Genomic DNA, 20,832 nt, shown 5'->3' with positions numbered 1-20,832 from the left:
CCCACGTGGGTCATTTCCAAATGCCCACGTGGGTCATTTCCAAATGCCCTACGTGGGTCATTTCCAGATGCCCCACGTTTGTCATTTCCAGATGCCCCACGTGGGGAATTTCCAAATGCCCCACGTGGGTCATTTCCAAATGCCCCACGTGGGTCATTTCCAAATGCCCCACGTGGGTCATTTCCAAATGCCCCACGTGGGTCATTTCCAGATGCCCCACTTGGGGCATTTCCAGATGCCCCACGTGGGTCATTTCCAAATGCCCCACGTGGGTCATTTCCAAATGCCCCACGTGGGTCATTTCCAGATGCCCCACGTGGGTCATTTCCAAATGCCCTAAGTGGGTCATTTCCAGATGCCCCACGTGGGTCATTTCCAAATGCCCCACGTGGGTCATTTCCAGATGCCCCACGTGGGTCATTTCCAAATGCCCCACGTGGGTCATTTCAAGATGCCCCACGTGGGGCATTTCCAGATGCCCCACGTGGGTCATTTCCAAATGCCCCACGTGGGTCATTTCCAAATGCCCCACGTAGGTCATTTCCAGATGCCCCACGTGAGGCATTTCCAAATGCCCTACGTGGGTCATTTCCAGATGCCCCACGTGGGTCATTTCCAAATGCCCCACGTGGGGCATTTCCAAATGCTACACGTGGGGCATTTCCAAATGCCCCACGTGGGTCATTTCCAGATGCCCACGTGGGGCATTTCCAAATGCCCCACGTGGGTCATTTCCAAATGCCCCACCTGGGTCATTTCCAGATGCCCCACGTGGGTCATTTCCAAATGCCCCACGTGGGTCATTTCCAGATGCCCCACGTGGGTCATTTCCAAATGCCCCACGTGGGTCATTTCCAGATGCCCCACGTGGGTCATTTCCAAATGCCCCACGTGGGGCATTTCCAAATGCCCCACGTAGGTCATTTCCACATGCCCCACGTGGGGCAATTCCAAATGCCCTACGTGGGTCATTTCCAGATGCCCCACGTGGTTCATTTCCAAATGCCCCACGTGGGGCATTTCCAAATGCCCCACGTGGGGCATTTCCAAATGCCCCACGTGGGTCATTTCCAGATGCCCCACGTGGGTCATTTCCAAATGCCCCACGTGGGTCATTTCCAGATGCCCCACGTGGGTCATTTCCAAATGCCCCACGTGGGTCATTTCCAGATGCCCCACGTGGGTCATTTCCAAATGCCCCACGTGGGTCATTTCCAAATGCCCCACGTGGGTCATTTCCAGATGCCCGACGTGGGTCATTTCCAAATGCCCCACGTGGGTCATTTCCAGATGCCCCACGTGGGGCATTTCCAAATGCCCCACGTGGGGCATTTCCAAATGCCCCACGTGGGGCATTTCCAAATGCCCCACGTGGGTCATTTCCAGATGCCCCACGTGGGTCATTTCCAAATGCCCCACGTGGGTCATTTCCAAATGCCCCACGTGGGTCATTTCCAGATGCCCCACGTGGGTCATTTCCAAATGCCCTACGTGGGTCATTTCCAGATGCCAAACGTGGGTCATTTCCAAATGCCCCACGTGGGTCATTTCCAGATGCCCCACGTGGAGCATTTCCAGATGCCCCACGTGGGTCATTTCCAGATGCCCCACGTGGGGCATTTCCAAATGCCCTACGTGGGTCATTTCCAGATGCCCCACGTTTGTCATTTCCAAATGCCCCATGTGGGGCATCTGGAAATGCCCCACGTGGACAATCTGGAAATGACCCACGTGGGGCATTTGGAAATGACCCACGTGAGGCATTTGGAAATGCCAAACGTGGGGCATCTGGAAATGCCCCACGTGGGGCATTTGGAAATGACCCACGTGGGGCATCTGGAAATGACCCACGTGGGGCATTTGGAAATGACCCACGTGAGGCATTTGGAAATGCCCCACGTGGGGCATCTGGAAATGACCCACGTGGGGCATTTGGAAATGACCCACGTGGGGCATTTGGAAATGACCCACGTGGGCCAAATGCCCCAAGTGGGTCATTTCCAGATGCCCCACGTGGGGCATTTCCAGATGCCCCACGTGGGTCACTTCCAGATGGCCCACGTGGGGCATTTCCAGATGCCCCACGTGGGTCATTTCCAAATGCCCCACGTGGGTCATTTCCAGATGCCCCAAGCGGGTCATTTCCAAATGCCCCACGTGGGTCATTTCCAGATGCCCCACGTGGGGCATTTCCAAATGCCCTACGTGGGTCATTTCCAGATGCCCCACGTGGGTCATTTCCAAATGCCCCACGTGGGTCATTTCCAAATGCCCCACGTGGTGCATTTCCAAATGCCCCACGTGGGTCATTTCCAAATGCCCCACGTGGGTCATTTCCAGATGCCCCACGTGGGTCACTTCCAGATGCCCCACGTGGGGCATTTCCAGATGCCCCACGTGGGGCATTTCCAGATGCCCCACGTGGGTCATTTCCAAATGCCCCACGTGGGTCATTTCCAGATGCCCCACGTGGGTCATTTCCAAATGCCCCACGTGGGTCATTTCCAAATGCCCCACGTGGGTCATTTCCAGATGCCCCACGTGGGTCATTTCCAAATGCCCCACGTGGGTCATTTCCAGATGCCCCACGTGGGTCATTTCCAGATGCCCCACGTGGGTCATTTCCAAATGCCCCACGTGGGTCATTTCCAAATGCCCCACGTGGGTCATTTCCAGATTGTCCACGTGGGGCATTTCCAGATGCCCCACATGGGGCATTTCAAGATGCCCCACGTGGGGCAAACTTTGGTTGTCAGTTATGACTAGAGTTTAAAGGGTCTTTTTTTTTTATGTCTCAATAAATGGATTCGGAGAAAATTTTTGAAAACTCCTTCCTTCCGTCCTGTTAATTTTAGTTTTTGTTTCGACCACCGGTAGCGCATTTCAACTTTACCAATCGCCAATAGGGAACTAAAAATCTTCAACAAGTTTAGTGTGTTTGATTTATAAGAGCAAGTCGATGCGATCTTTTAAAAGAAACACCAAGAATCATTTTGATTATCTTTTTTTTTTTAATTTCAACATTTCTCTCTACTAAGCTTTATTTATTTATTCATTTAAAAAAATATATAATGTTTAATAAGTTTTTTTTTTTTCTATCAAAAATACAATAACTATATAAATACAGTTGTCAACAAGAATTATTATTTAAAAAAAAAGGCCATTTCAAGCATAAATAACATATTATTAAATATTTTTAAAGCTTCCTGTTTGGGGAGTTGCTTAAGAAGCAAATTGTATTGTTAAGAATCGTAAAAAAATAAAATGGAATGTCTCCTTAGTCCCATTATTATTATGAAGCACCTTCCTTCTCCTTTAACTAGGTAGCATCAGATGTCATCAATCTCTTTTTAAGCCAATTCTTCTTACGTTTTGGTTTTTCAATTGAATCAAATGACATCGACGAACCGACTGGCAAATCGGTTTTCGATCCAGCACTTATGGACGGAAGTAACAATTTGTACCATTTGGTTTTGCCACTTCGACTAGATTTCGTTGAAGATGATAATTCTGGTAAATTGGAAGTATCAAAACTATGCACCGATGATAAATCACATTCACTGCGATAGTTGTCGTTGTTGTTATCGTTAATTGCAAGGGAATTCAATTGATTCATTGATAATGCCCCGCGAAGTCGTGGTTCCGGTGCAATTTTTAATGGCTCAGGTACTTTGGAGTTCTTTCTTCGTGGCACCTTCACAGGCACACTGGAAGTTATGGCTTTTTGTGTTTGTTCTTCTTTGACTTCTTCAATTTGAATGCTGAAATAGAAATTTGTACTTAGATCTTGATTTGAAGTTAAATGATGGACTTACTTTGGCATAGGATTTATGCGAACTCCATTCATATTTCCGTAGAAAGGAGTAATTCGTATGGAATCACTTAGTTTGTCCCAGAAATTAAAGTACCTTCCAGTATTGTAATACTTTAAGTTAAAGTAGAAACTCAGAGTTGTAGGCAGCTCACAAGGTTCATAAAGACATGGAACGATTTTACGACGCCTTTGTTCTGTAAGAGAAAATTAAAAAAAAAAAAGATTCAAAGAGTGTCTTCAAGAAATTATCATGGTTTTACCTATTTGAAGAGCAGCAGCAAAATTCGTAAAGAATGTATTGGCTGCACTTTTAAGAAAGGCAGCAGAAACTATCACAATAAGCCGATGGCAACGTTCTTTAATTATACGCATTATTGCTTCGTGTTCAATTGAGATGCCCCCGACAAGGTCACGGTCCTTCACACAGATCTAGAAAAGAAGAAGAACTGAGTCTTAGGCTGCGCATATAAGGGTCAAAATCATGGAGGTGGAAAAATTGATGTCCACGCATTTTTTTTTAATTTTTATTTCATCAAATATAGGTACTCAAAAAATGCGTCCCCGGAATGGCTTGCGGGAACGCTTGTTTTGGGGTATATTCAGATTAAAATTTTATTTTTTTTTTTTTGTGATATTATGCCTTCTTCAAAAAAGTAACTTTTTGTGCCGTGTCGGGTAAAGTTTTTGTATAATTTTACTGCCGAATCTTACTATGGAAATTAGTGTTTTGTGTTAACCATTTCCGAGTTTATGTTTTGAAATATTGTTTTTCTTATTAAATATATACTATTCTTCAATTAGAATAGGAGAAATAACACACAAAAAAAACTTAAAAATTCAAGGGTTTCCTGAATTCGGCGGCCTTTTATTAATAAAAGTTTAAAAAAACGAAAAAAAAAAAAATGAATAAATTTTTAAATCATCTGATGTTATTACTTATTAATATTCATAATTGTTTTTAAGTTTTTAAAAAACAAAAAATTGAAATAAAAAAATTATAAATAACTCAATCGTGCACTTTGTGATAAAAGCTTGAAATTTACATCGTTGTAGTACCTACTCAATATAAGAGTTATTTTGAGATATTGGGCCACCTTTTATTCCATCCGGAATGGTAGGTACAAGAGTTTTTCTGTGTTGCACTCGCTTTGTTGCATAGCATAGTATAAGAAAAGTAATATTTCAAGATTTCGAAGTAGTTTTTAACATTTGATCGAATAAAATTAATACCAAAATATTTCGACCATCATGTAAAAAGTTATTTGACTCTTCACTAATAGTCTTTTACTTAAAATGCAAGAATCAGAAAATTACCACTTACTCTTTGAAAATAAGTGGTAGGCTGATGAAATTTTGTATGGATGTTTCATATATCATAGAAAAAAATAATTAAATATGTCTATCAAAATATTTCGGGTAACACGGTGTTTTTTTTTTAGCGGGAAAGAATACTTTTGAAATGGTAACATTTGAAATTGGTAGCATGGAATATGTAGGGGAAAGGCGCGGACAGTGAGACAGTGCAAACAGTGAGACAATCCATTTTTCTCTTTTCTGAAAATAAGCACAGTAACGCTAGTTTGGGTCAAAACGTTTATTTCCCCGTCTGCGTCTTTTAATTTTGTCCCGACTTAATTAAAGCTGTCCATTTCCCTACACCGTAAATTATCACACAAAATCAGGTGAAAGTAGTTTTTGGAGTGTTATAAAAAGAGTTTATAACACAAAAAAATCTGGTTAGTGGAGAGAACTTTTTTTTACATTTGTATTGTTTTTATATGTTCTTTCATAAAAAAATATCATGTAATTAGAATTCCTTCTCGTTTTTTATAATTTTATATTTTTCCGAAAAATGACAAAAAGTAAACAGTGAGACATTAGGTTTGTTCCAGACTTTTTGTGCACTAAATTCGGCAGTCTGTCAAATTAATGAGAGTTGGGAGAGAATTCTCTCAGAAGGAAATAAAACTACGAAAGACTGCCAAAAAGTCTGGAACAAGTTGAACACCATTATACAACACAATTTCATATTTTATGCTTTATTCGATAAACATTAACACTTTTTTAATGCAAAAAACACGTAAACGCGATTCAATTTAAAATAAAATGCACGACTGGGGTCGCACGTACTTGCTCTTGCAGTTCAAAGCACTTTTATGTTAGTCTACTTGTAGATTTTAAAAGCTGGCTCTAAATTTAAAAAAAAAATTGATATTGAGGAAGAGCCGACATTTAGGGCATGAAAAAAATTTTTTTTTTTTGTTATTTGACTTTTTTGAGAAAAAATAAAAATGCAGTTTTATTGCCACTGCTTTAAATATTACGTATACAAAGTTTAATCAAAATCGTTAGAGCCGTTTTCGAGAAATTCGCAATATCGTATTTTTTTGTATGGGAGGTATACGTTCTAAACGAGATATAAAAAAACAAAAAAAAACCAACTTTCAGAATTCTATAAAAATCACCTGTACCAAATTTGAAGAAAATCCGTCCACCCGTTTAGGCTGTGGAAATGTGTACAGATGGACGCACAACCGCACAGACGCACAGACGTACAGACGCACGGACGGAATTGCGAGACCCACTTTTTTGAAATTCTCCATCATCGTAATGTTGGTTTTGATTAAAACCTCAAATTTTTTTTTCGACACGAAACCAATACTTGCCCTATAGAGCAAGTAAAAATCACTACAATTTGATTTGTTTTCTTCTCTATTTATTTGTTTGACATACGTCAACTTTTCATTTGACAGAACTCATATTTCTGCCGGAAGAAATTCTCTGGGCTAAATTTGTCAGGGTGGGGAAATTTTTTACTCTCTCGTGAGCGCTCTTTTCTACACAATTTTTGAAGTTAAAAACAGACTCTGACCAAAAATAACCAAAAATTACTAAATTCGGCAGTTGCAAACTGAGTGTGGAACGGACCTATTATGTAAAAGCAAACAGTGAGACATAAGATTTTTAAAAAGCAAACAGTGAGACATATAATTTTTAAAAAAATCTATTATTTTAGATTGTTCAATATGATTTCGAAGTGTTTTTTCTTTCGTTTTTTTTTTTGGGCTTTTTGTTATTTTTATTTGAAAAAATGGGTTAAAGTAACATAAATTAATTATTTATATACTTGTCAATTACCTAATTATTTGACGTTTTCGTAAATTTTTTGTTTCACCTAAGAATGTCTCACTGATCGCACCCCTTGCAAACAGTGAGACGTTTTGACTTTTTCTACATTTAAGTCCAATGTGATGCTCTCATTCATTCTTTAACTACAAGTTTTTTTGCAACATTAAGATAAAATGTGTCTTAAACTGTCTTCAAAGTTTTGTTAAGCTATCTTGAAAACATCCTAAGATATACCAATTTAAAAAAAAAGGGTGTCTCACTGTCCTCACCTCTCCCCTATGCTTTTTTTAACTGCATATAAATGTCATACATGGTATGATAATCAAAAGCAAACAAAAATCTTATTAATTTGCCATGGAATATTTAATTATCATGACAAATTTAAAGAGCTAGCTTTTATTTTTCATTGAATTTTTATACAAATTACAGTTTTGAAGGAGTGAGGTGCATACTGCATAAGTAAAAGTATAAAAAATAATTGTGGAGTTTGTGATGAAGGGATCATATTAATAGGATTGGTTATACAATATATAGCCCTCAATTAAAGATATTGGGCCACTTAATATTTTACCTAGAAGGGTGTTTATGATGATGCACAGAAAGCAAATTAAATAATTTAATGTAAAATTTGTTATTATTAGAAGGTTCATATGCATTATACATGCTCTTGGGTAAAATATTAAGAGGTCCAATATCTTTAATTGAGGGCTATATATTGTACCTATATATATACAGGGTGTCCCAAAAGTAATGGATCAAACGAAGTATGATGATACGGGATCTTAAGGGCTCTCAGAATTTGGTAACTTGTTCATCCCAATTCCTTACGGTTTTCGATTTAATGCAATTCTTTTGAAATTTTGAAAAATCCCTACTTTGCAACAGTATTTTGCTTCCTGCGCCCATTATTGATTTTTGTTTTTTACAATTCTTTTACTAAAACATTGCCAAATAATTAGGAACAATTTATTAATCAAAACATTTTTTATTTCATACGCCATTTCGCTGCAAATTAACTAACAGTTTCAAGTTTTATAAAAGGTCAATTTCTAACTTTTATTTGAGAGCAACACTGCAAAACAAATTTGTACGGTGTGTGAATGGTTTATTATTTTAAAAAGTTGCCCTGTTATTGTAGTTTTCAAAAAAGTATAAAAGTTTCCAAAGTTGCAGTTAGATCGCAAAATATTAAAATTTGAATTCAACAAAACAGGGTTTTTTCAGAGCAAAAATACAAACAAAAATATAGGCTTTTGTTCAAAGAAAAATAAACAAACAACAGTCGAGAAAATGTATTTATTTTTGGTTGTTTTTTGTTCTGAAAACCCCAGTTTTGTTGAATTAAAATTGTAATATTTTGCGATCTAACTGCAACTTTGGGAATTTTTATACTTTTTTATAAATAATGGGCGCAGGAAGCAAAATACTGTTGCAAAGTAGGGATTTTTCGAAATTTCACAAGAACTGCATTAAATCGAAAACCGTAAGGATTTGGGATGAACAAGTTACCAAATTCTGAGAGCCCTTAAGATCCCCTATCAGCATATTTCGTTTGATCCATTACTTTTGGGACACCCTGTATATACACTGCGGTTCACTTGAAATAAGGCACTAATATTACAAAAGATAAAAGCGATTGGTGCTGTGGTTTGGTAACTTAACAGATTTTCGGTTTTCAAAGAGTTACTTATTACAAACAATATTGTAAAAACAAAAAACCAAAAACAGAAACCGTTTGGCTACTAGTTGCGTTTTTTCGCATTTCCTGACAAAACACTGTGTTTGGTTTGGTTCACTAGAATAAAGGCAGGCTCTTAAATCTTGTAAAAACGAAGAAAAAGCGTAGACAAAATTAGTTTTAGTATAAAAAAGTGCAACTTTGTAATAATTTGTGTTTTTAACAAAATCTGCGCTAAGAGCTACCATTAGGTACCACAGAAAATACAAAAATAGAAGCTAAGATTAAAAATGCACTTCTACTATGCACAGTCGTGAATGGTGTTGATAAATACGCTAAATTTGTATGAGAATATTTTGAAATTAACGTAAACTAATGATTTAATGTAAAAGTAAAGCATGAGGCACCTAGACAAGGAGCCAAGAGAAAAATATAATTCAAAAACTAGCTGCACGTTCCGTAAACGTTGGCTCTGAAATCAAACGAAAAGTGGTGTTTATTTGATGTTATTGTGATGGTTTGTACCTTCACTGAAGATAAAAATGTGTACAATATTTAAAAAGGTTCAAATTTCAGAATAAGACCACTATTATGGTCAAATAAGGCAAAATAAAAAGTTCATTATTTACTGTTGCATTTGAAAAAATAAAATGGGTTGGTGAGTGATTTTTGGATGGAAAACAAACCATCTAAAATGTTCCAGAACGATATTAGTCCTATTTCTTAGATTTAGATAGGAGGTACATTTTTTTCATCACCAACAAAGGTCGCTAAAATGTGTAATAGGAAACAATACTTTTTTATAATATGCAAAAATTAACTTTTAGTTACATGGTTCGAAAATAATTGTAAATTTTGAGAAACAAATAACAGTGGAAGCTTTCGTTGTGGTTAACACTATGGGTAAACAAACGTCATGAGCATTCCATAAAGTAAATGCCCGAAATCACATTGCAATAGAAATAAAACTGATGCATATTGGATCAAGACGAAAGTTCACTGGACTAGCCTTCATATTCATCGAATGTAAATGTTATGGAAAACTATAATTTCTTACTTTTTAAGATGTTACCAGGCATTTTATGTAATTTCTCCACTTTAGTTCGTGATTGTGCACTGTGAAAATGCATTTCCAGTGCAAACTTCGATTTTCTTCTTTTTCGTGGTTAATAATAAAAGCTCTTTGGTTAAATGCACAAATAATACCAACTCTTCACTTTTCTATACTAAAACCAGTTTGATCCACCGTTTTTCATCATTTTACTCGATTTGATAGCCTGCCTTTATTCTAGAGAATAACTGTGTTTTGTGTAAAGTTGCGAAAAAACGCAACTTTTTGGAAATTTTTGCCGTTTTTATACGTTTAAATTTATTTTTCTCGAACTACAAAAGATATGTTTACAATATTTTTATTGAATTTTGTTTAAAAATTATTCACTTAAAAAATTACATCAAAAAAGTTGCAAACAAGAAAGGGTAAAGTATTTAATAATATTTTTTTATTATAAAAACGGCAAAAATTTCTAAAAAAATTTTCAAAAAATTGAAATTTTTGATTTATTCACAAATTTTTTAATGCAATATTTAAAAAGAATTAAAAACCAATAAAACTGCATTTAAAATTGTGTGATAGGTGAAAGCAAAAACTACGAAAATAGCTAATAATTTCAAAAACCGAAATAAAATATAAAAAAAATTTTTAACGGTAAATTTTGAATGTGATCTTTTAAAGTAACTGTTTTCCAACCAGAATTATCAAGCATTAAAAAAAAATATGATTTAACTCGAGAGAAAAAAAATTTTATGTATGAGTTAAAAATTTCCCATACAAATTTGTATGGGGAAAATATGACCCTAGAGGCACGGGTTAATGACATCCAAAAATTTTGTTTTCCTAAATTCCCCTTATTTAGGCTCTAGGCTCTCGATCTAGGGGGTGTCTCCCCCGAAAACATCACTTTGGAAAATAACGGACACCCTAATATATATGTATACATCAAAATCATGTATGTATCATATCTACAAAAATATTCCTTTTCTTATAGGTACTATGCTATGCTATTCAACAAAGCGAGTGAAACACAGAAAAACTCTTGTATCTACCCTTCCGGATCATAGCCGTATTTAGGGGGGGGGGGGGGGGTACAGGGTTTAACCCCCCCAACCCCGAAATTTTTTTAGAAAATCATGATGAGAATTTGAACAAATACAACCCTAATACATACTTGTGCATATATATGCCGAACTTGATGGATTGCTTTTATATTTTAGTGATATATATATGAAAAAAGTATTTTTTTTTTAAGAAGTATCTACTGATTTGTATGAAATTTTCAATCCTCTTATAAGTGGGAACCATAAGTCGTACAAAAAAATATATAATTATAAATTGATTGTCTCTTCTTTTTAAGAAAGTATACAATTTGTTTTTGCTAAAAGAGCTCACTTTTGAAATAATACGACAAACAGTTGTATGCTAAATATTTTTTTTGGTCAAATTCAGATTACTGACTTGTAAAAGCTTGTGGTAACACAGCAAACTAGGCTGAATATTAGGGTGTGTCAAAATGCTAAAGTATGGAATTTTCAAATGTAATAGCTTTAAAAAGTTGCATTACTTATCAAAAATAAATCCTGCGTTTACAATTTTTTATTATCTTTGGCTCGCTCAAAATATAGGAAGAAATCGAAGAAATTTGGAATTTAAAAAATTTTTCAAATATATGTTTTTTTTTAAATTTCGCCGTTTGAATACAAAAACAAATAATATAAATATATGTATATATAGAAAAAAACTTTTAAGCTTATATTTGTTAGAATTGATCACTTAGTAAAGAATTTGCGAAAAAATATGCGAAGGAAATAAATCGTTTTTTCATATAAAATCGTTGTTTTCCTAACAACTTCAACCGATTTGAGCGAGCCAAAGGCGAACGATATTATAATTTTTTTTTACATATTATTAAACCTTAGACCCTAACAAAACTTTTGACCACTATTACATTGCAAAGTTAGATAATTTTTTTTCGTCCATACAAAAGTGACACACCCTACTGAATATGAACAAGAAACGAGAATGCAAGAAAATTGTTCCTTCAACCTAAATATTGGAAACTTTCATTTTTAAACGATATACATACATATCGCACTCTCAGTGTAAAAGAGCGATAAGTCAAAAAATGACATTTTTGAGATAATGATGAGGAAATGTTGTTGGAAATGTTCGAAAGATTATGACTGTTTTTGTCCAATTCCTACTAAATTAAAAGCCAAACGCTTTCCTTGTAATAATAAAATCTAAAAAAATAGTACGAAATTACCCCCAAAATGTGGAAAACTTAAATATTTAAAAAAATAGAGCTCCTAGAAAAAAAATTAATGTGATTTTTAGGTTTACTGACCCAATAAGAAAAACTTAAAAATTAGTATTAATACTTCCCCAAATATGAAAAATTAAATATTTCAAAAACTAGAGCTGACAGAAGAAACCAATATTATTTTTGAGCTTACTGAATCCAAATCTATAAAATTTGATATAAATCTTTCTGGAAAATTTTAAAAAGTTGAAAATTGTTAGCCAGTGTAATATCTAGTGTTTTTTATATGATATTTTACGAAATAGTTTTTTGTATAAGGGGTAGGAAGGCTTCTACAAAATTTTTTTGCTTGCTTACGGTCGCATGTAAAAATATATAAAAAAAAAATTTGATCGGTCTGAGCTAACCCCTCCCGAAATGAAATCCTAGCTACGGCTATGTTCCGGATGGAATAAAAGGTGGCCCAATATCTCAAAATAACTCTTATATTAAGTACTACTACTAATTTCAAAAAGTGCCCGATATTGTTGCTTAGCAAGTTTTGACCCCAACCCTGTATTGCTTGCCAACCTTAAAATCAAACTTGGGATGCTTCTCCTCCAGGCGGGTAATGAGTTCCATTGCAAAATTATAATCTTCGTCTGCGAACAGAACAAATGCGTCATACATCTGAGGTGGAAGACCTTGCATTGCATTCTGTACATCGTCATTGGTGAGAATGTCTTGGTCGGGAGTGAAATTACCACACATATCCTTGCTAAAGTCATCACAGGCGGCTGACGCTTCTTGGCGGGCAATGATTAATTGCTCTTGATATTTTTTTGATTTGAAAGCTTTGGCATCTTCAGCTACAGAAAAAAAAAACTTGTCTTTAAAATCAAGACACTATAAAAATGATTCTTACCTAAACTTTCAGTTAAATCATCGGCAACATCCCAACGATCAATTTTGCCCAAGAATTTCAAAAGATTATCAAAATTAGCAGTTTGATTGTCACCTTCGCGACGCCAAAGTGAAAGTACCTTGGCCATGGGATCTTTTTCGGCCGACATAAATGGACCATATAAACTACATAAGCCAGCTAAATAAGCAATTCCCCGCCAATCGCGATAAATGCCTTCCTCTGACAAAAGCACCTTGGTTGGATTGAGTGACCTAGACAATATTGTGCATGATGATTGACGCATTGCATCCAATGGCACTTTGGCGTAATCGATTTCATTTGGATCTTCATTGGCGTTTATATCCATTTTTTTAAGTAGTTAAATTTTATATATTGCTTTAGTTTGAAAGTTAAAATAAATATGGTATTTTTATTGATAAAATAGTTTTGTTATTGAAAAGATTAGATGGCTAATCATGGCTAATTGGTGTGGATGATTAAGAAAATCCAATAAGTAATTAAATTTATTGACTACGACGAGTTTGTTTTTTTTTTTTTGTTTCTTTTCACTAAAATTAGAATGTTTTTTTTTGGTTGTTGTTGTTGTTGCTTGTGCGTAGGTTGAAGTTCAATGATAGATTATATTATATCAATTAATTGACTTTAAGGTTATCGACGTAATATAGTTAATTAATAATTTAGAATAATGATTAATAACTAAAAAAAAAAAATAAACAAATAACAAATTTTTAGGAAAATTAAAAATTCTGAAAGTTTTTTTATTTCTTCAAAGATAGAAATGTCGTTTTTTGACGTTTTGGTGATTTTTTTGACAGATGAGAAACAGTGATGCCAGGAGATTTATAATTACATTGGAATAACTATCCAATATTTAGTTCGGATTTACATGGTGCATTATTTTGTGGAATTTACATGCGGCGATTTTATCAGTGACAAATCTGTGGCCACAACCAATAACCGCTTAAGCCTGGTAAGCTGCTCGCGCTAAATTTTAGCTCCCATACAAATTATCGAAAAATTTTAGCCGAGCTAAAATGAGTCCCATACAAATTATCGATAACTTGTATGGGAATTTTATCTTGGCTAAAATTTAGCGCGAGCAGCGTACCAGGCTTTAAGTCGAAAAAGAAAACAAAATTAAGTCTTACTATAATGCTCCGCATTTTTTAATTTACCTCAAAAACAACTCAATCTTTTATTAAATCGATGTAGATGGTTTTAATCTATCGTTTTTTATAGTTAAAACAGTAAAAATATGTAGACTTTGAATTGGAAAGCATCATAAGACCACTGAAAATTTTTTGTCTTAACTCACTTAAGCGGTTATTGGTTGTGGCCACAGAAATTTTCTTTTTTGTTGAAATCGTGTTGAAAACAGAATGGAACAACGAGAGGTAAAGCTTGGTATGCAGTTCGCTGTTCGCGCAAAATTTTAGCCGAGATAAAATTCCCATACAAGTTATCGATAATTTGTATGGGATCCATTTTAGCTCAGATAAAATTTTTCGATAATTTGTATGGGAGCTAAAATTTAGCGCGAACAGCGTACCAGGCTTTAAGGCTTGGCCACACCGAACGGTACATGCGGTAGCGGTACGGGTAATTGTATGAAAAAAAACTACACATCTGAACGTTGATGTGTCAATTTGGTACTCGTACCGCTACTGCATGTACCCTTCGGTGTGGCCAAGCCTTAAGGCTTTTTTAGCATGAGTTTATATGCCTCCTTTATATTTTTTCGTTCAAGTGAATTTTAAAATTGAAGAAAAAAAGGAATGTGTGCATTTTATTGATTGTGTGCGTATACATGAGATGAATAAACTTGAAATGTGCACCAGCGATGAATGTCAAATTTTCACAAGTGGAGATGTGTTCATGTTCACTTCACCAGAAGTATTTACCTACTATGCTTTAATCATAAAGGATTAAGCTCAATATTATGGCAAAAGCATTTGACAGTTGTTTGACAAAATAACTGGCAAGTTGTCAGTCGTGTAAATGGGGCATTAGAGGCATTTTAAAATTGACTTTAACACAAATTTTACGTATTGCATTGAAACTTTTTATTTTTTCCAAAGAGGAACCTTTTATTAAAAATAAGGCAGTTTTGTGTATTATTAATTCATACAAAAATTACACAACAAAATTTTCAACGCAAAATTATGTTCTGCGTTTTGTTTTACAGTACACAGCTTGACAAACCAAATTTTACCTGTGTTTTTGAATGTAAATAAAAACTTCAGCTTATTTCCGCCATTTTTTTTAAGGATATATTTCCACTAGACTGCTTTTTTGAACATGCGATATTATTCGTGCTTAAGAGTTTCGAAATCTTAGGGAGATCAAGAACTTAAAAAATGTTGACAGTTGATTAATGGTGAAGAAAAATTAACTCGTTAAACTTCCTAGTGAACTATTAGGTATGTAAATAATTCGAAGATTCGAGGTTCACTGTGGTGTATGTGTAACTTTTTTTTATTGAAAAATCTTAAATGAATTTCCAGAGTAGTACAAGGAAGATCGTATACATCAAATCTGATAGTTTTGATTTTTTGTTGGTTGTTTATAGTTTTCACCCAATGAACAAAACATTCTCCTAGAGTCCTAAGTTTTCGGACTCAATTATCGAACAAAAAACATCAAAAATGTCAAAAATCAAAAAAAAAAATTTCAATCATTGCTGCTATAAGCTCTAGGAGAATGTTTTGTTGAATAATAAAACTATAATGGGTATTCATAAAACGGTATAAACTCTGGGTAAACCTGGTAAAATGGTAAACGTGCTAAATTAACTGTCAGCTATTTACTATAAATTTCTTTCAAATTTAGTATGTAAGTCTGTAGCTTCTTCTTCCCTTTCTCGGCGCGCTGTCATGATCTCGATGTCGAGGGGATCATAATTATTCCACTTATCTGCTTCACACTAGTGATCCTGCTGTGGGGTTCGATGGGTTGACCTCAGAAATCGGCGGCAAGCCTCCCGGTTTTGTATTCTTCCATTTCTGAGGCCAACTGAATGCATTTGCTTGTACCAGGAGTTTTTAGGCCAAACCTTATTTTTGTTGGAACATTGTAGCCAGCAGGCTATGGACTTCTTAAACATCACTTCTAACAAAAACAAAAAACAAAAAAAAAAAAACAAATTTTATTTTTCATAAATAACTTTTTTGGTATTTTTATTATTTTTTTTTTAGTTTTTATCGTTTTCATTTTTTTGTAATTTTTTGTTTGTTTATTTTTTGTTCTTTCAAATAAATTAATACTTATTCAATAATAATAGAAGAAATAACAAAATAAATCATATTGTTTATAATAATTAATAATAAAAACATTTATCTTTGCATTTCACTTATCATGTTATATAGTTATAACTGATTGCATACACACATAAAAAAAAATATCACTTACTAACTATTTAAATTAATGCTGTAATAATTTTTTACTTGTATTTTTTTTTTCTGTCAATTAATCATTATTTTTTAATACTTGTCTTTATTTTTATTAAATAATGTGTTTGTTGTTTTTTTTATTTTATTTTTTTTTTGTGTATATAATTGTTTATTTTTTCATTCTTTTTTATTATTTATTATTATTTTTGTTGTTGTTGTTATGAATTCAAATTTTAAGTTATTTTTTGTATTCTTTCTTTACCATAATAAATTTCCTAAATTAATTAGTTATTTTTATTTATTATTTTATTTTTTTTTTTTTCACTTAAAATTTCATACCTATATAGAATAATATGGCATCTTTGGATGTTGTGTTTTTATATATATATTATTTTTATTACTTTAAATTATATTTATGTCCACTTTTTGGTTGTTGATGTTGATCGTATTAATTTATAGGTAGGTAAGCAATATGCCAAAGTAATTGAGTTTTCTCATTCTTCATTCAAGAATGAGTAGCTATTTTTTCGTATATATTTAAATATTTTAACGAAAACTTACAAAAAAAAAATTAACTAAATTAAAAATATTTTTATTTTTATTATTTTTTTTTTGTTTTGTTTTGTTTAAAGGGAAGTTCTTGGAAGTAGGATTTTTTTTTATTTGTTATTATTTTCTAAAGATGTATAAATTTATTTATGTTATTTTTGTATTCTTTTTTTTTGTAACTTTTCTATCAATTATTGTGTGTATGTATGTGTGTTTTGTATGTTTTACAATTAATAATAAAACTTGTTTAAATTTTCCTAGATTTCTAGATTTATATTGAAAAACTTAACAACTTAAAAGTTTCGATTTTATATTTAAGTTTTATTAAATTTGTTTATATTTTGTTTTTTTTTTTTTATTTATTTTTTATTTTTTATTTATTTATAATTATTTATTGATGTGATGAAAGAAATTCGTTTCGTCTCCTCCTTCCATTTTGCATTATTTATTCTGTGTGTTTTTTTTTTTTGTTAATTGTTATTTATTTCGTAAGTAAATTAAAATTAAAGAAAAAAAATTATTAATTTTGGTTTCTATTTTTTTTTTTTTTTTTAATAAAAGCGATTTCATTCGCCGTTTTTTTTTTTTTTGTTTCTTTTGTTGGTTTATTATGCATTACGTAATATATTTTAACAGTTCTAAGTATAAGTTTATAATAATATTAGTTCTCAGTTATTTTTTTTTTGTTTATTCAATTATTATTTTCTTTTTTTGAATATTTTTATTTTGTGCGACAGTAATTTATTTTCATTTACTATATGATTTTTTTTTTTAATTTTTATAATTAAATTTTATCCATTTCCAATTCTTTTTTATCTATCGTTTTTTGTGTAATGCATATTTTAGTGCGTGTGCCAAATATGGTCAAGTTTTCAAGTGTTACTGCAACGTAAATCAGAAAACACCTTTCTTACCTTTTACGATTACTTTTATTAATCGTCAGTATGTAAGATTTGTTAGTTCTTTTACGAAAAAAAATTCAATAAAATTATGAAAGAATGGACAAACACAAAAAGTAACGTAAGAAAAATTGACGCTGAAGGCTTAATATATTCGAGCGTTTTTACAAACCTCTTAATTTAATACCTGGAACGCACTGCTGTTGTCAATAAAATCATTAACGATTTTATCAAGTTTCGGAGAATACCATGATTTTATCAAGTTTCGAAGAATAACATTTTATAAAGGTTCAAAGAAAACAGGTGATAAAATCGAATACCATTGCATCGTAACTGCTAGAGTGTTTAACAATTTTATGACCTAGTGCAGCCATACGTCATTTTGACGCACGATGACTCAGAAATTTGATTCTTACATTTGTCACAACGGTGACACTATGGCATTGCACGTCGTTCTCACAGGAAAACCACCGCTGCGTCACCTCATGAGTGGTAATTTCAATTCGTCTCACAGTGTCACCGCAATTGTGTGTGATTACATCGAGCGTTAAAAAATGCATTTTTGTGCAAATGCACCGGACCTAAGTGACTCATTGGATTCACGACACATTAGTTAATATACGTTGCATTCGAGTAATCTTGTAAAATCTTCTACACAAACGTATTTTTTTTTAGTATTCGCGGTAATAACCCCGTTCCTACTGATGGGTAGATGATCTAGTACATTTACTACTAGAATAACATTGCAACTGCATTGGTTTCGCTGCAATTGCATTCTATTCTAGTTTAAAGTACCAAAGTACTTTGCCACTTCAAATAAAAAACAGGGCCAACACGACAGATGCAACAAGTATCTATTTCCTCAATCAGACATTTTAAGGCGAATCGAAATGCGGTTGTGGTTTTACGCCACACAGAATTGACGGTAGCAGTACGTTTGTCAGAAATTATTGAACTTATATTAATTTTTCGGCGTTGCATCAGAGTGAAAATTTACTTTTTGGTAAGCGAGGTTAAATTTCGAGAGCAAGATTGATCCCATTCTGACGAGCAAATACTCAAGTTTTTTTCTCAACACTTCCTTTTCAATTGTCTACCTATTCCTTTTTCGTTATTTTCCGAATTCTGAAACTGTCTCCACCACTTTTGCTTGCCAAACTATTACAATTCAATGATCAGCTTTGGGTTTTCATATTATTTATCGATAACTTTTACTTTTTTATACAATTTATCGATAGCTTAACTAGCTTTCTTTTTTTATTGTTTAAGCCTGGTACGCTGTTCCGGCTAAATTTTAGCCGAGATAAAATTCCCATACAAGTTATCGATAATTTGTATTGGATCCATTTTAGATCAGATACAATTTTTCGATAATTTGTATGGGAGCTAAAATTTAGCACGAGCTGAGTACCAGGCTTTATATAACATACACCTTCTGTTCTTCGGACTAAATTTTGTCAGGGCGGGAGGGGAAATTTTTTTACTCTCCCAATAGCGCTTTCTTCTACGAAAAATAACACAATTTTTGAAGTTGGGAACAGACTCAGATCAAAAATAACCAAATATGACTAAATTCGGAAATCTCAGACTGAGCCTGGAACAGACCTATTGTTGAAAGTCGGGTCAGTTGTTCTTAATTCAACTTGAATTTCACTTGAAAATAATTTCTCGCTTATTTAAATAAAATTTTCTTTGATCTTTAACAATTTAATTTGGGTTGCATTCGGATCAACACAGGTTGATCAGTGCTATTTATCAACACGTACATGTCCACATTTGTTTCTCTACATTGACCAAGCGTGTTGATCATCCCAAATCAGTATAATGCGGATACCGCTAAAGAAAGATTTGTCCATGTTATTGTTTGAGTCCGTCTATTAGAGGTATTCGTGAAACGGTGTAAACTCTAGGGTAAACTTGGTAAAGTGGTATATATGTCAAAATTTTGTATGAGTTTGACAGTTCGTTTAAGACATTTACCATTTTACTAGGTTTACACAGAGTTAACTACACCATTTCATGAATACCCCTATTACTTCAGGGGGCCTATTCATGTGCTGAATTTTGTCCAAAATATTTCATTTTAGGCAAAAAGATCCAACCACTCAACATCAAACAATTAGGCTTTTTATAGTTACATAGATGTCAGATTCTTCTTCGAAGAAGTTAAATTCTAATTCGAAGATGTTGGAAACAAACAATAATGCAAGATTATTGGTTAATGTGAGCATGAAACAGAAATGACAAAGGTTAAGGTAGATGCGTAAAAAGCCTAATAAAAGACAACTTAAGTTGCAAACACATTGATAAATTGATATATTTTCTCTTAATGAAAAAAGTAGTAAATTTGATGGCTAAAGCACAATGCACAAATAGCATATTTTCACTATAGCCTAAATGAGATAGTTTCGCAAATTGTCTCATTTCGAATGTCAAATGAAATAATTTTTTATAAGATTTGGCATTCGAAGTGAGTTAATTTGCGAAATAAGCTCATTAAGGCTTTAGTGAAAGTAGTCTACTACACGACAAACTCGATCTTTTTAAACTTTTCTGTAAACCAATTTTTTTTCCTGCTGCTTTTCAATTTTATAATTATATACAGATGCACATACATTTACAAATATATGTTTTTAATTTTTTTTGTTTTTCTAATTTTTTTTATTCATTTATGCTTTCTGTTTTTAACTACTATTTTTTTATTTGATGATTTCAATATTTTTTTTATTTAATTTCAATTGTATTTAATTATTTTATTTTTGTTTTTCTTGTATGAATCATTTATCATCATCGTTTTTTTTAATATTATTTTAATCTCTTGTTTCCATTCGTAAAATTGTTATTATTTGATATTTTTTTTTCTTTACTAAATTAATTAATTAATTAATTAATGTGTGCGTAGGATCCTTAAGATCTGACATTATAAGGTATCTTACCTACTTAAAAAGGAAACACAATTTTATTTTTTTTTATTCTCATAAATTAATTTGTTTTGTTTTTTTCTTGTTTTAATATAAAATAAATTCTCTATTATTGCTGTTTATATTTTTTTTTTAAATATTTTTTTATATATATATAAACGTTTAATTTTATGCAATTTGTTTGTTTGAATTCGTTGAAACAATAAATTGGTGTGTTTGTGCTTCTTATTTG

The 20,832-nt window shown here is 33.2% G+C and overlaps 1 protein-coding gene across 1 annotated transcript; it reads right to left on the bottom strand.

Moving 5' to 3' along the window:
- Positions 1–3,017: 3,017 nt before the first annotated feature.
- On the bottom strand, positions 3,018–13,534 carry LOC129905932 (myeloid differentiation primary response protein MyD88). The gene is made up of 5 exons (XM_055981560.1): positions 12,843–13,534; positions 12,509–12,786; positions 4,075–4,243; positions 3,816–4,008; positions 3,018–3,761 (listed from the first exon to the last, which is right to left on the bottom strand). The coding sequence occupies exons 1-5, from the start codon at positions 13,186–13,188 to the stop codon at positions 3,320–3,322; spliced, it is 1,428 nt and encodes a 475-aa protein (XP_055837535.1). The 5' UTR covers positions 13,189–13,534; the 3' UTR covers positions 3,018–3,319.
- Positions 13,535–20,832: the final 7,298 nt, after the last annotated feature.

This window comes from Episyrphus balteatus, chromosome 1 (assembly GCF_945859705.1).
Source record: "Episyrphus balteatus chromosome 1, idEpiBalt1.1, whole genome shotgun sequence".
Taxonomy (NCBI): Eukaryota; Metazoa; Arthropoda; class Insecta; order Diptera; family Syrphidae; genus Episyrphus; species Episyrphus balteatus.
The sequence above is the reverse complement of the archived record's forward strand: the minus strand, read 5'-3'. Positions and strand labels throughout refer to the sequence as shown.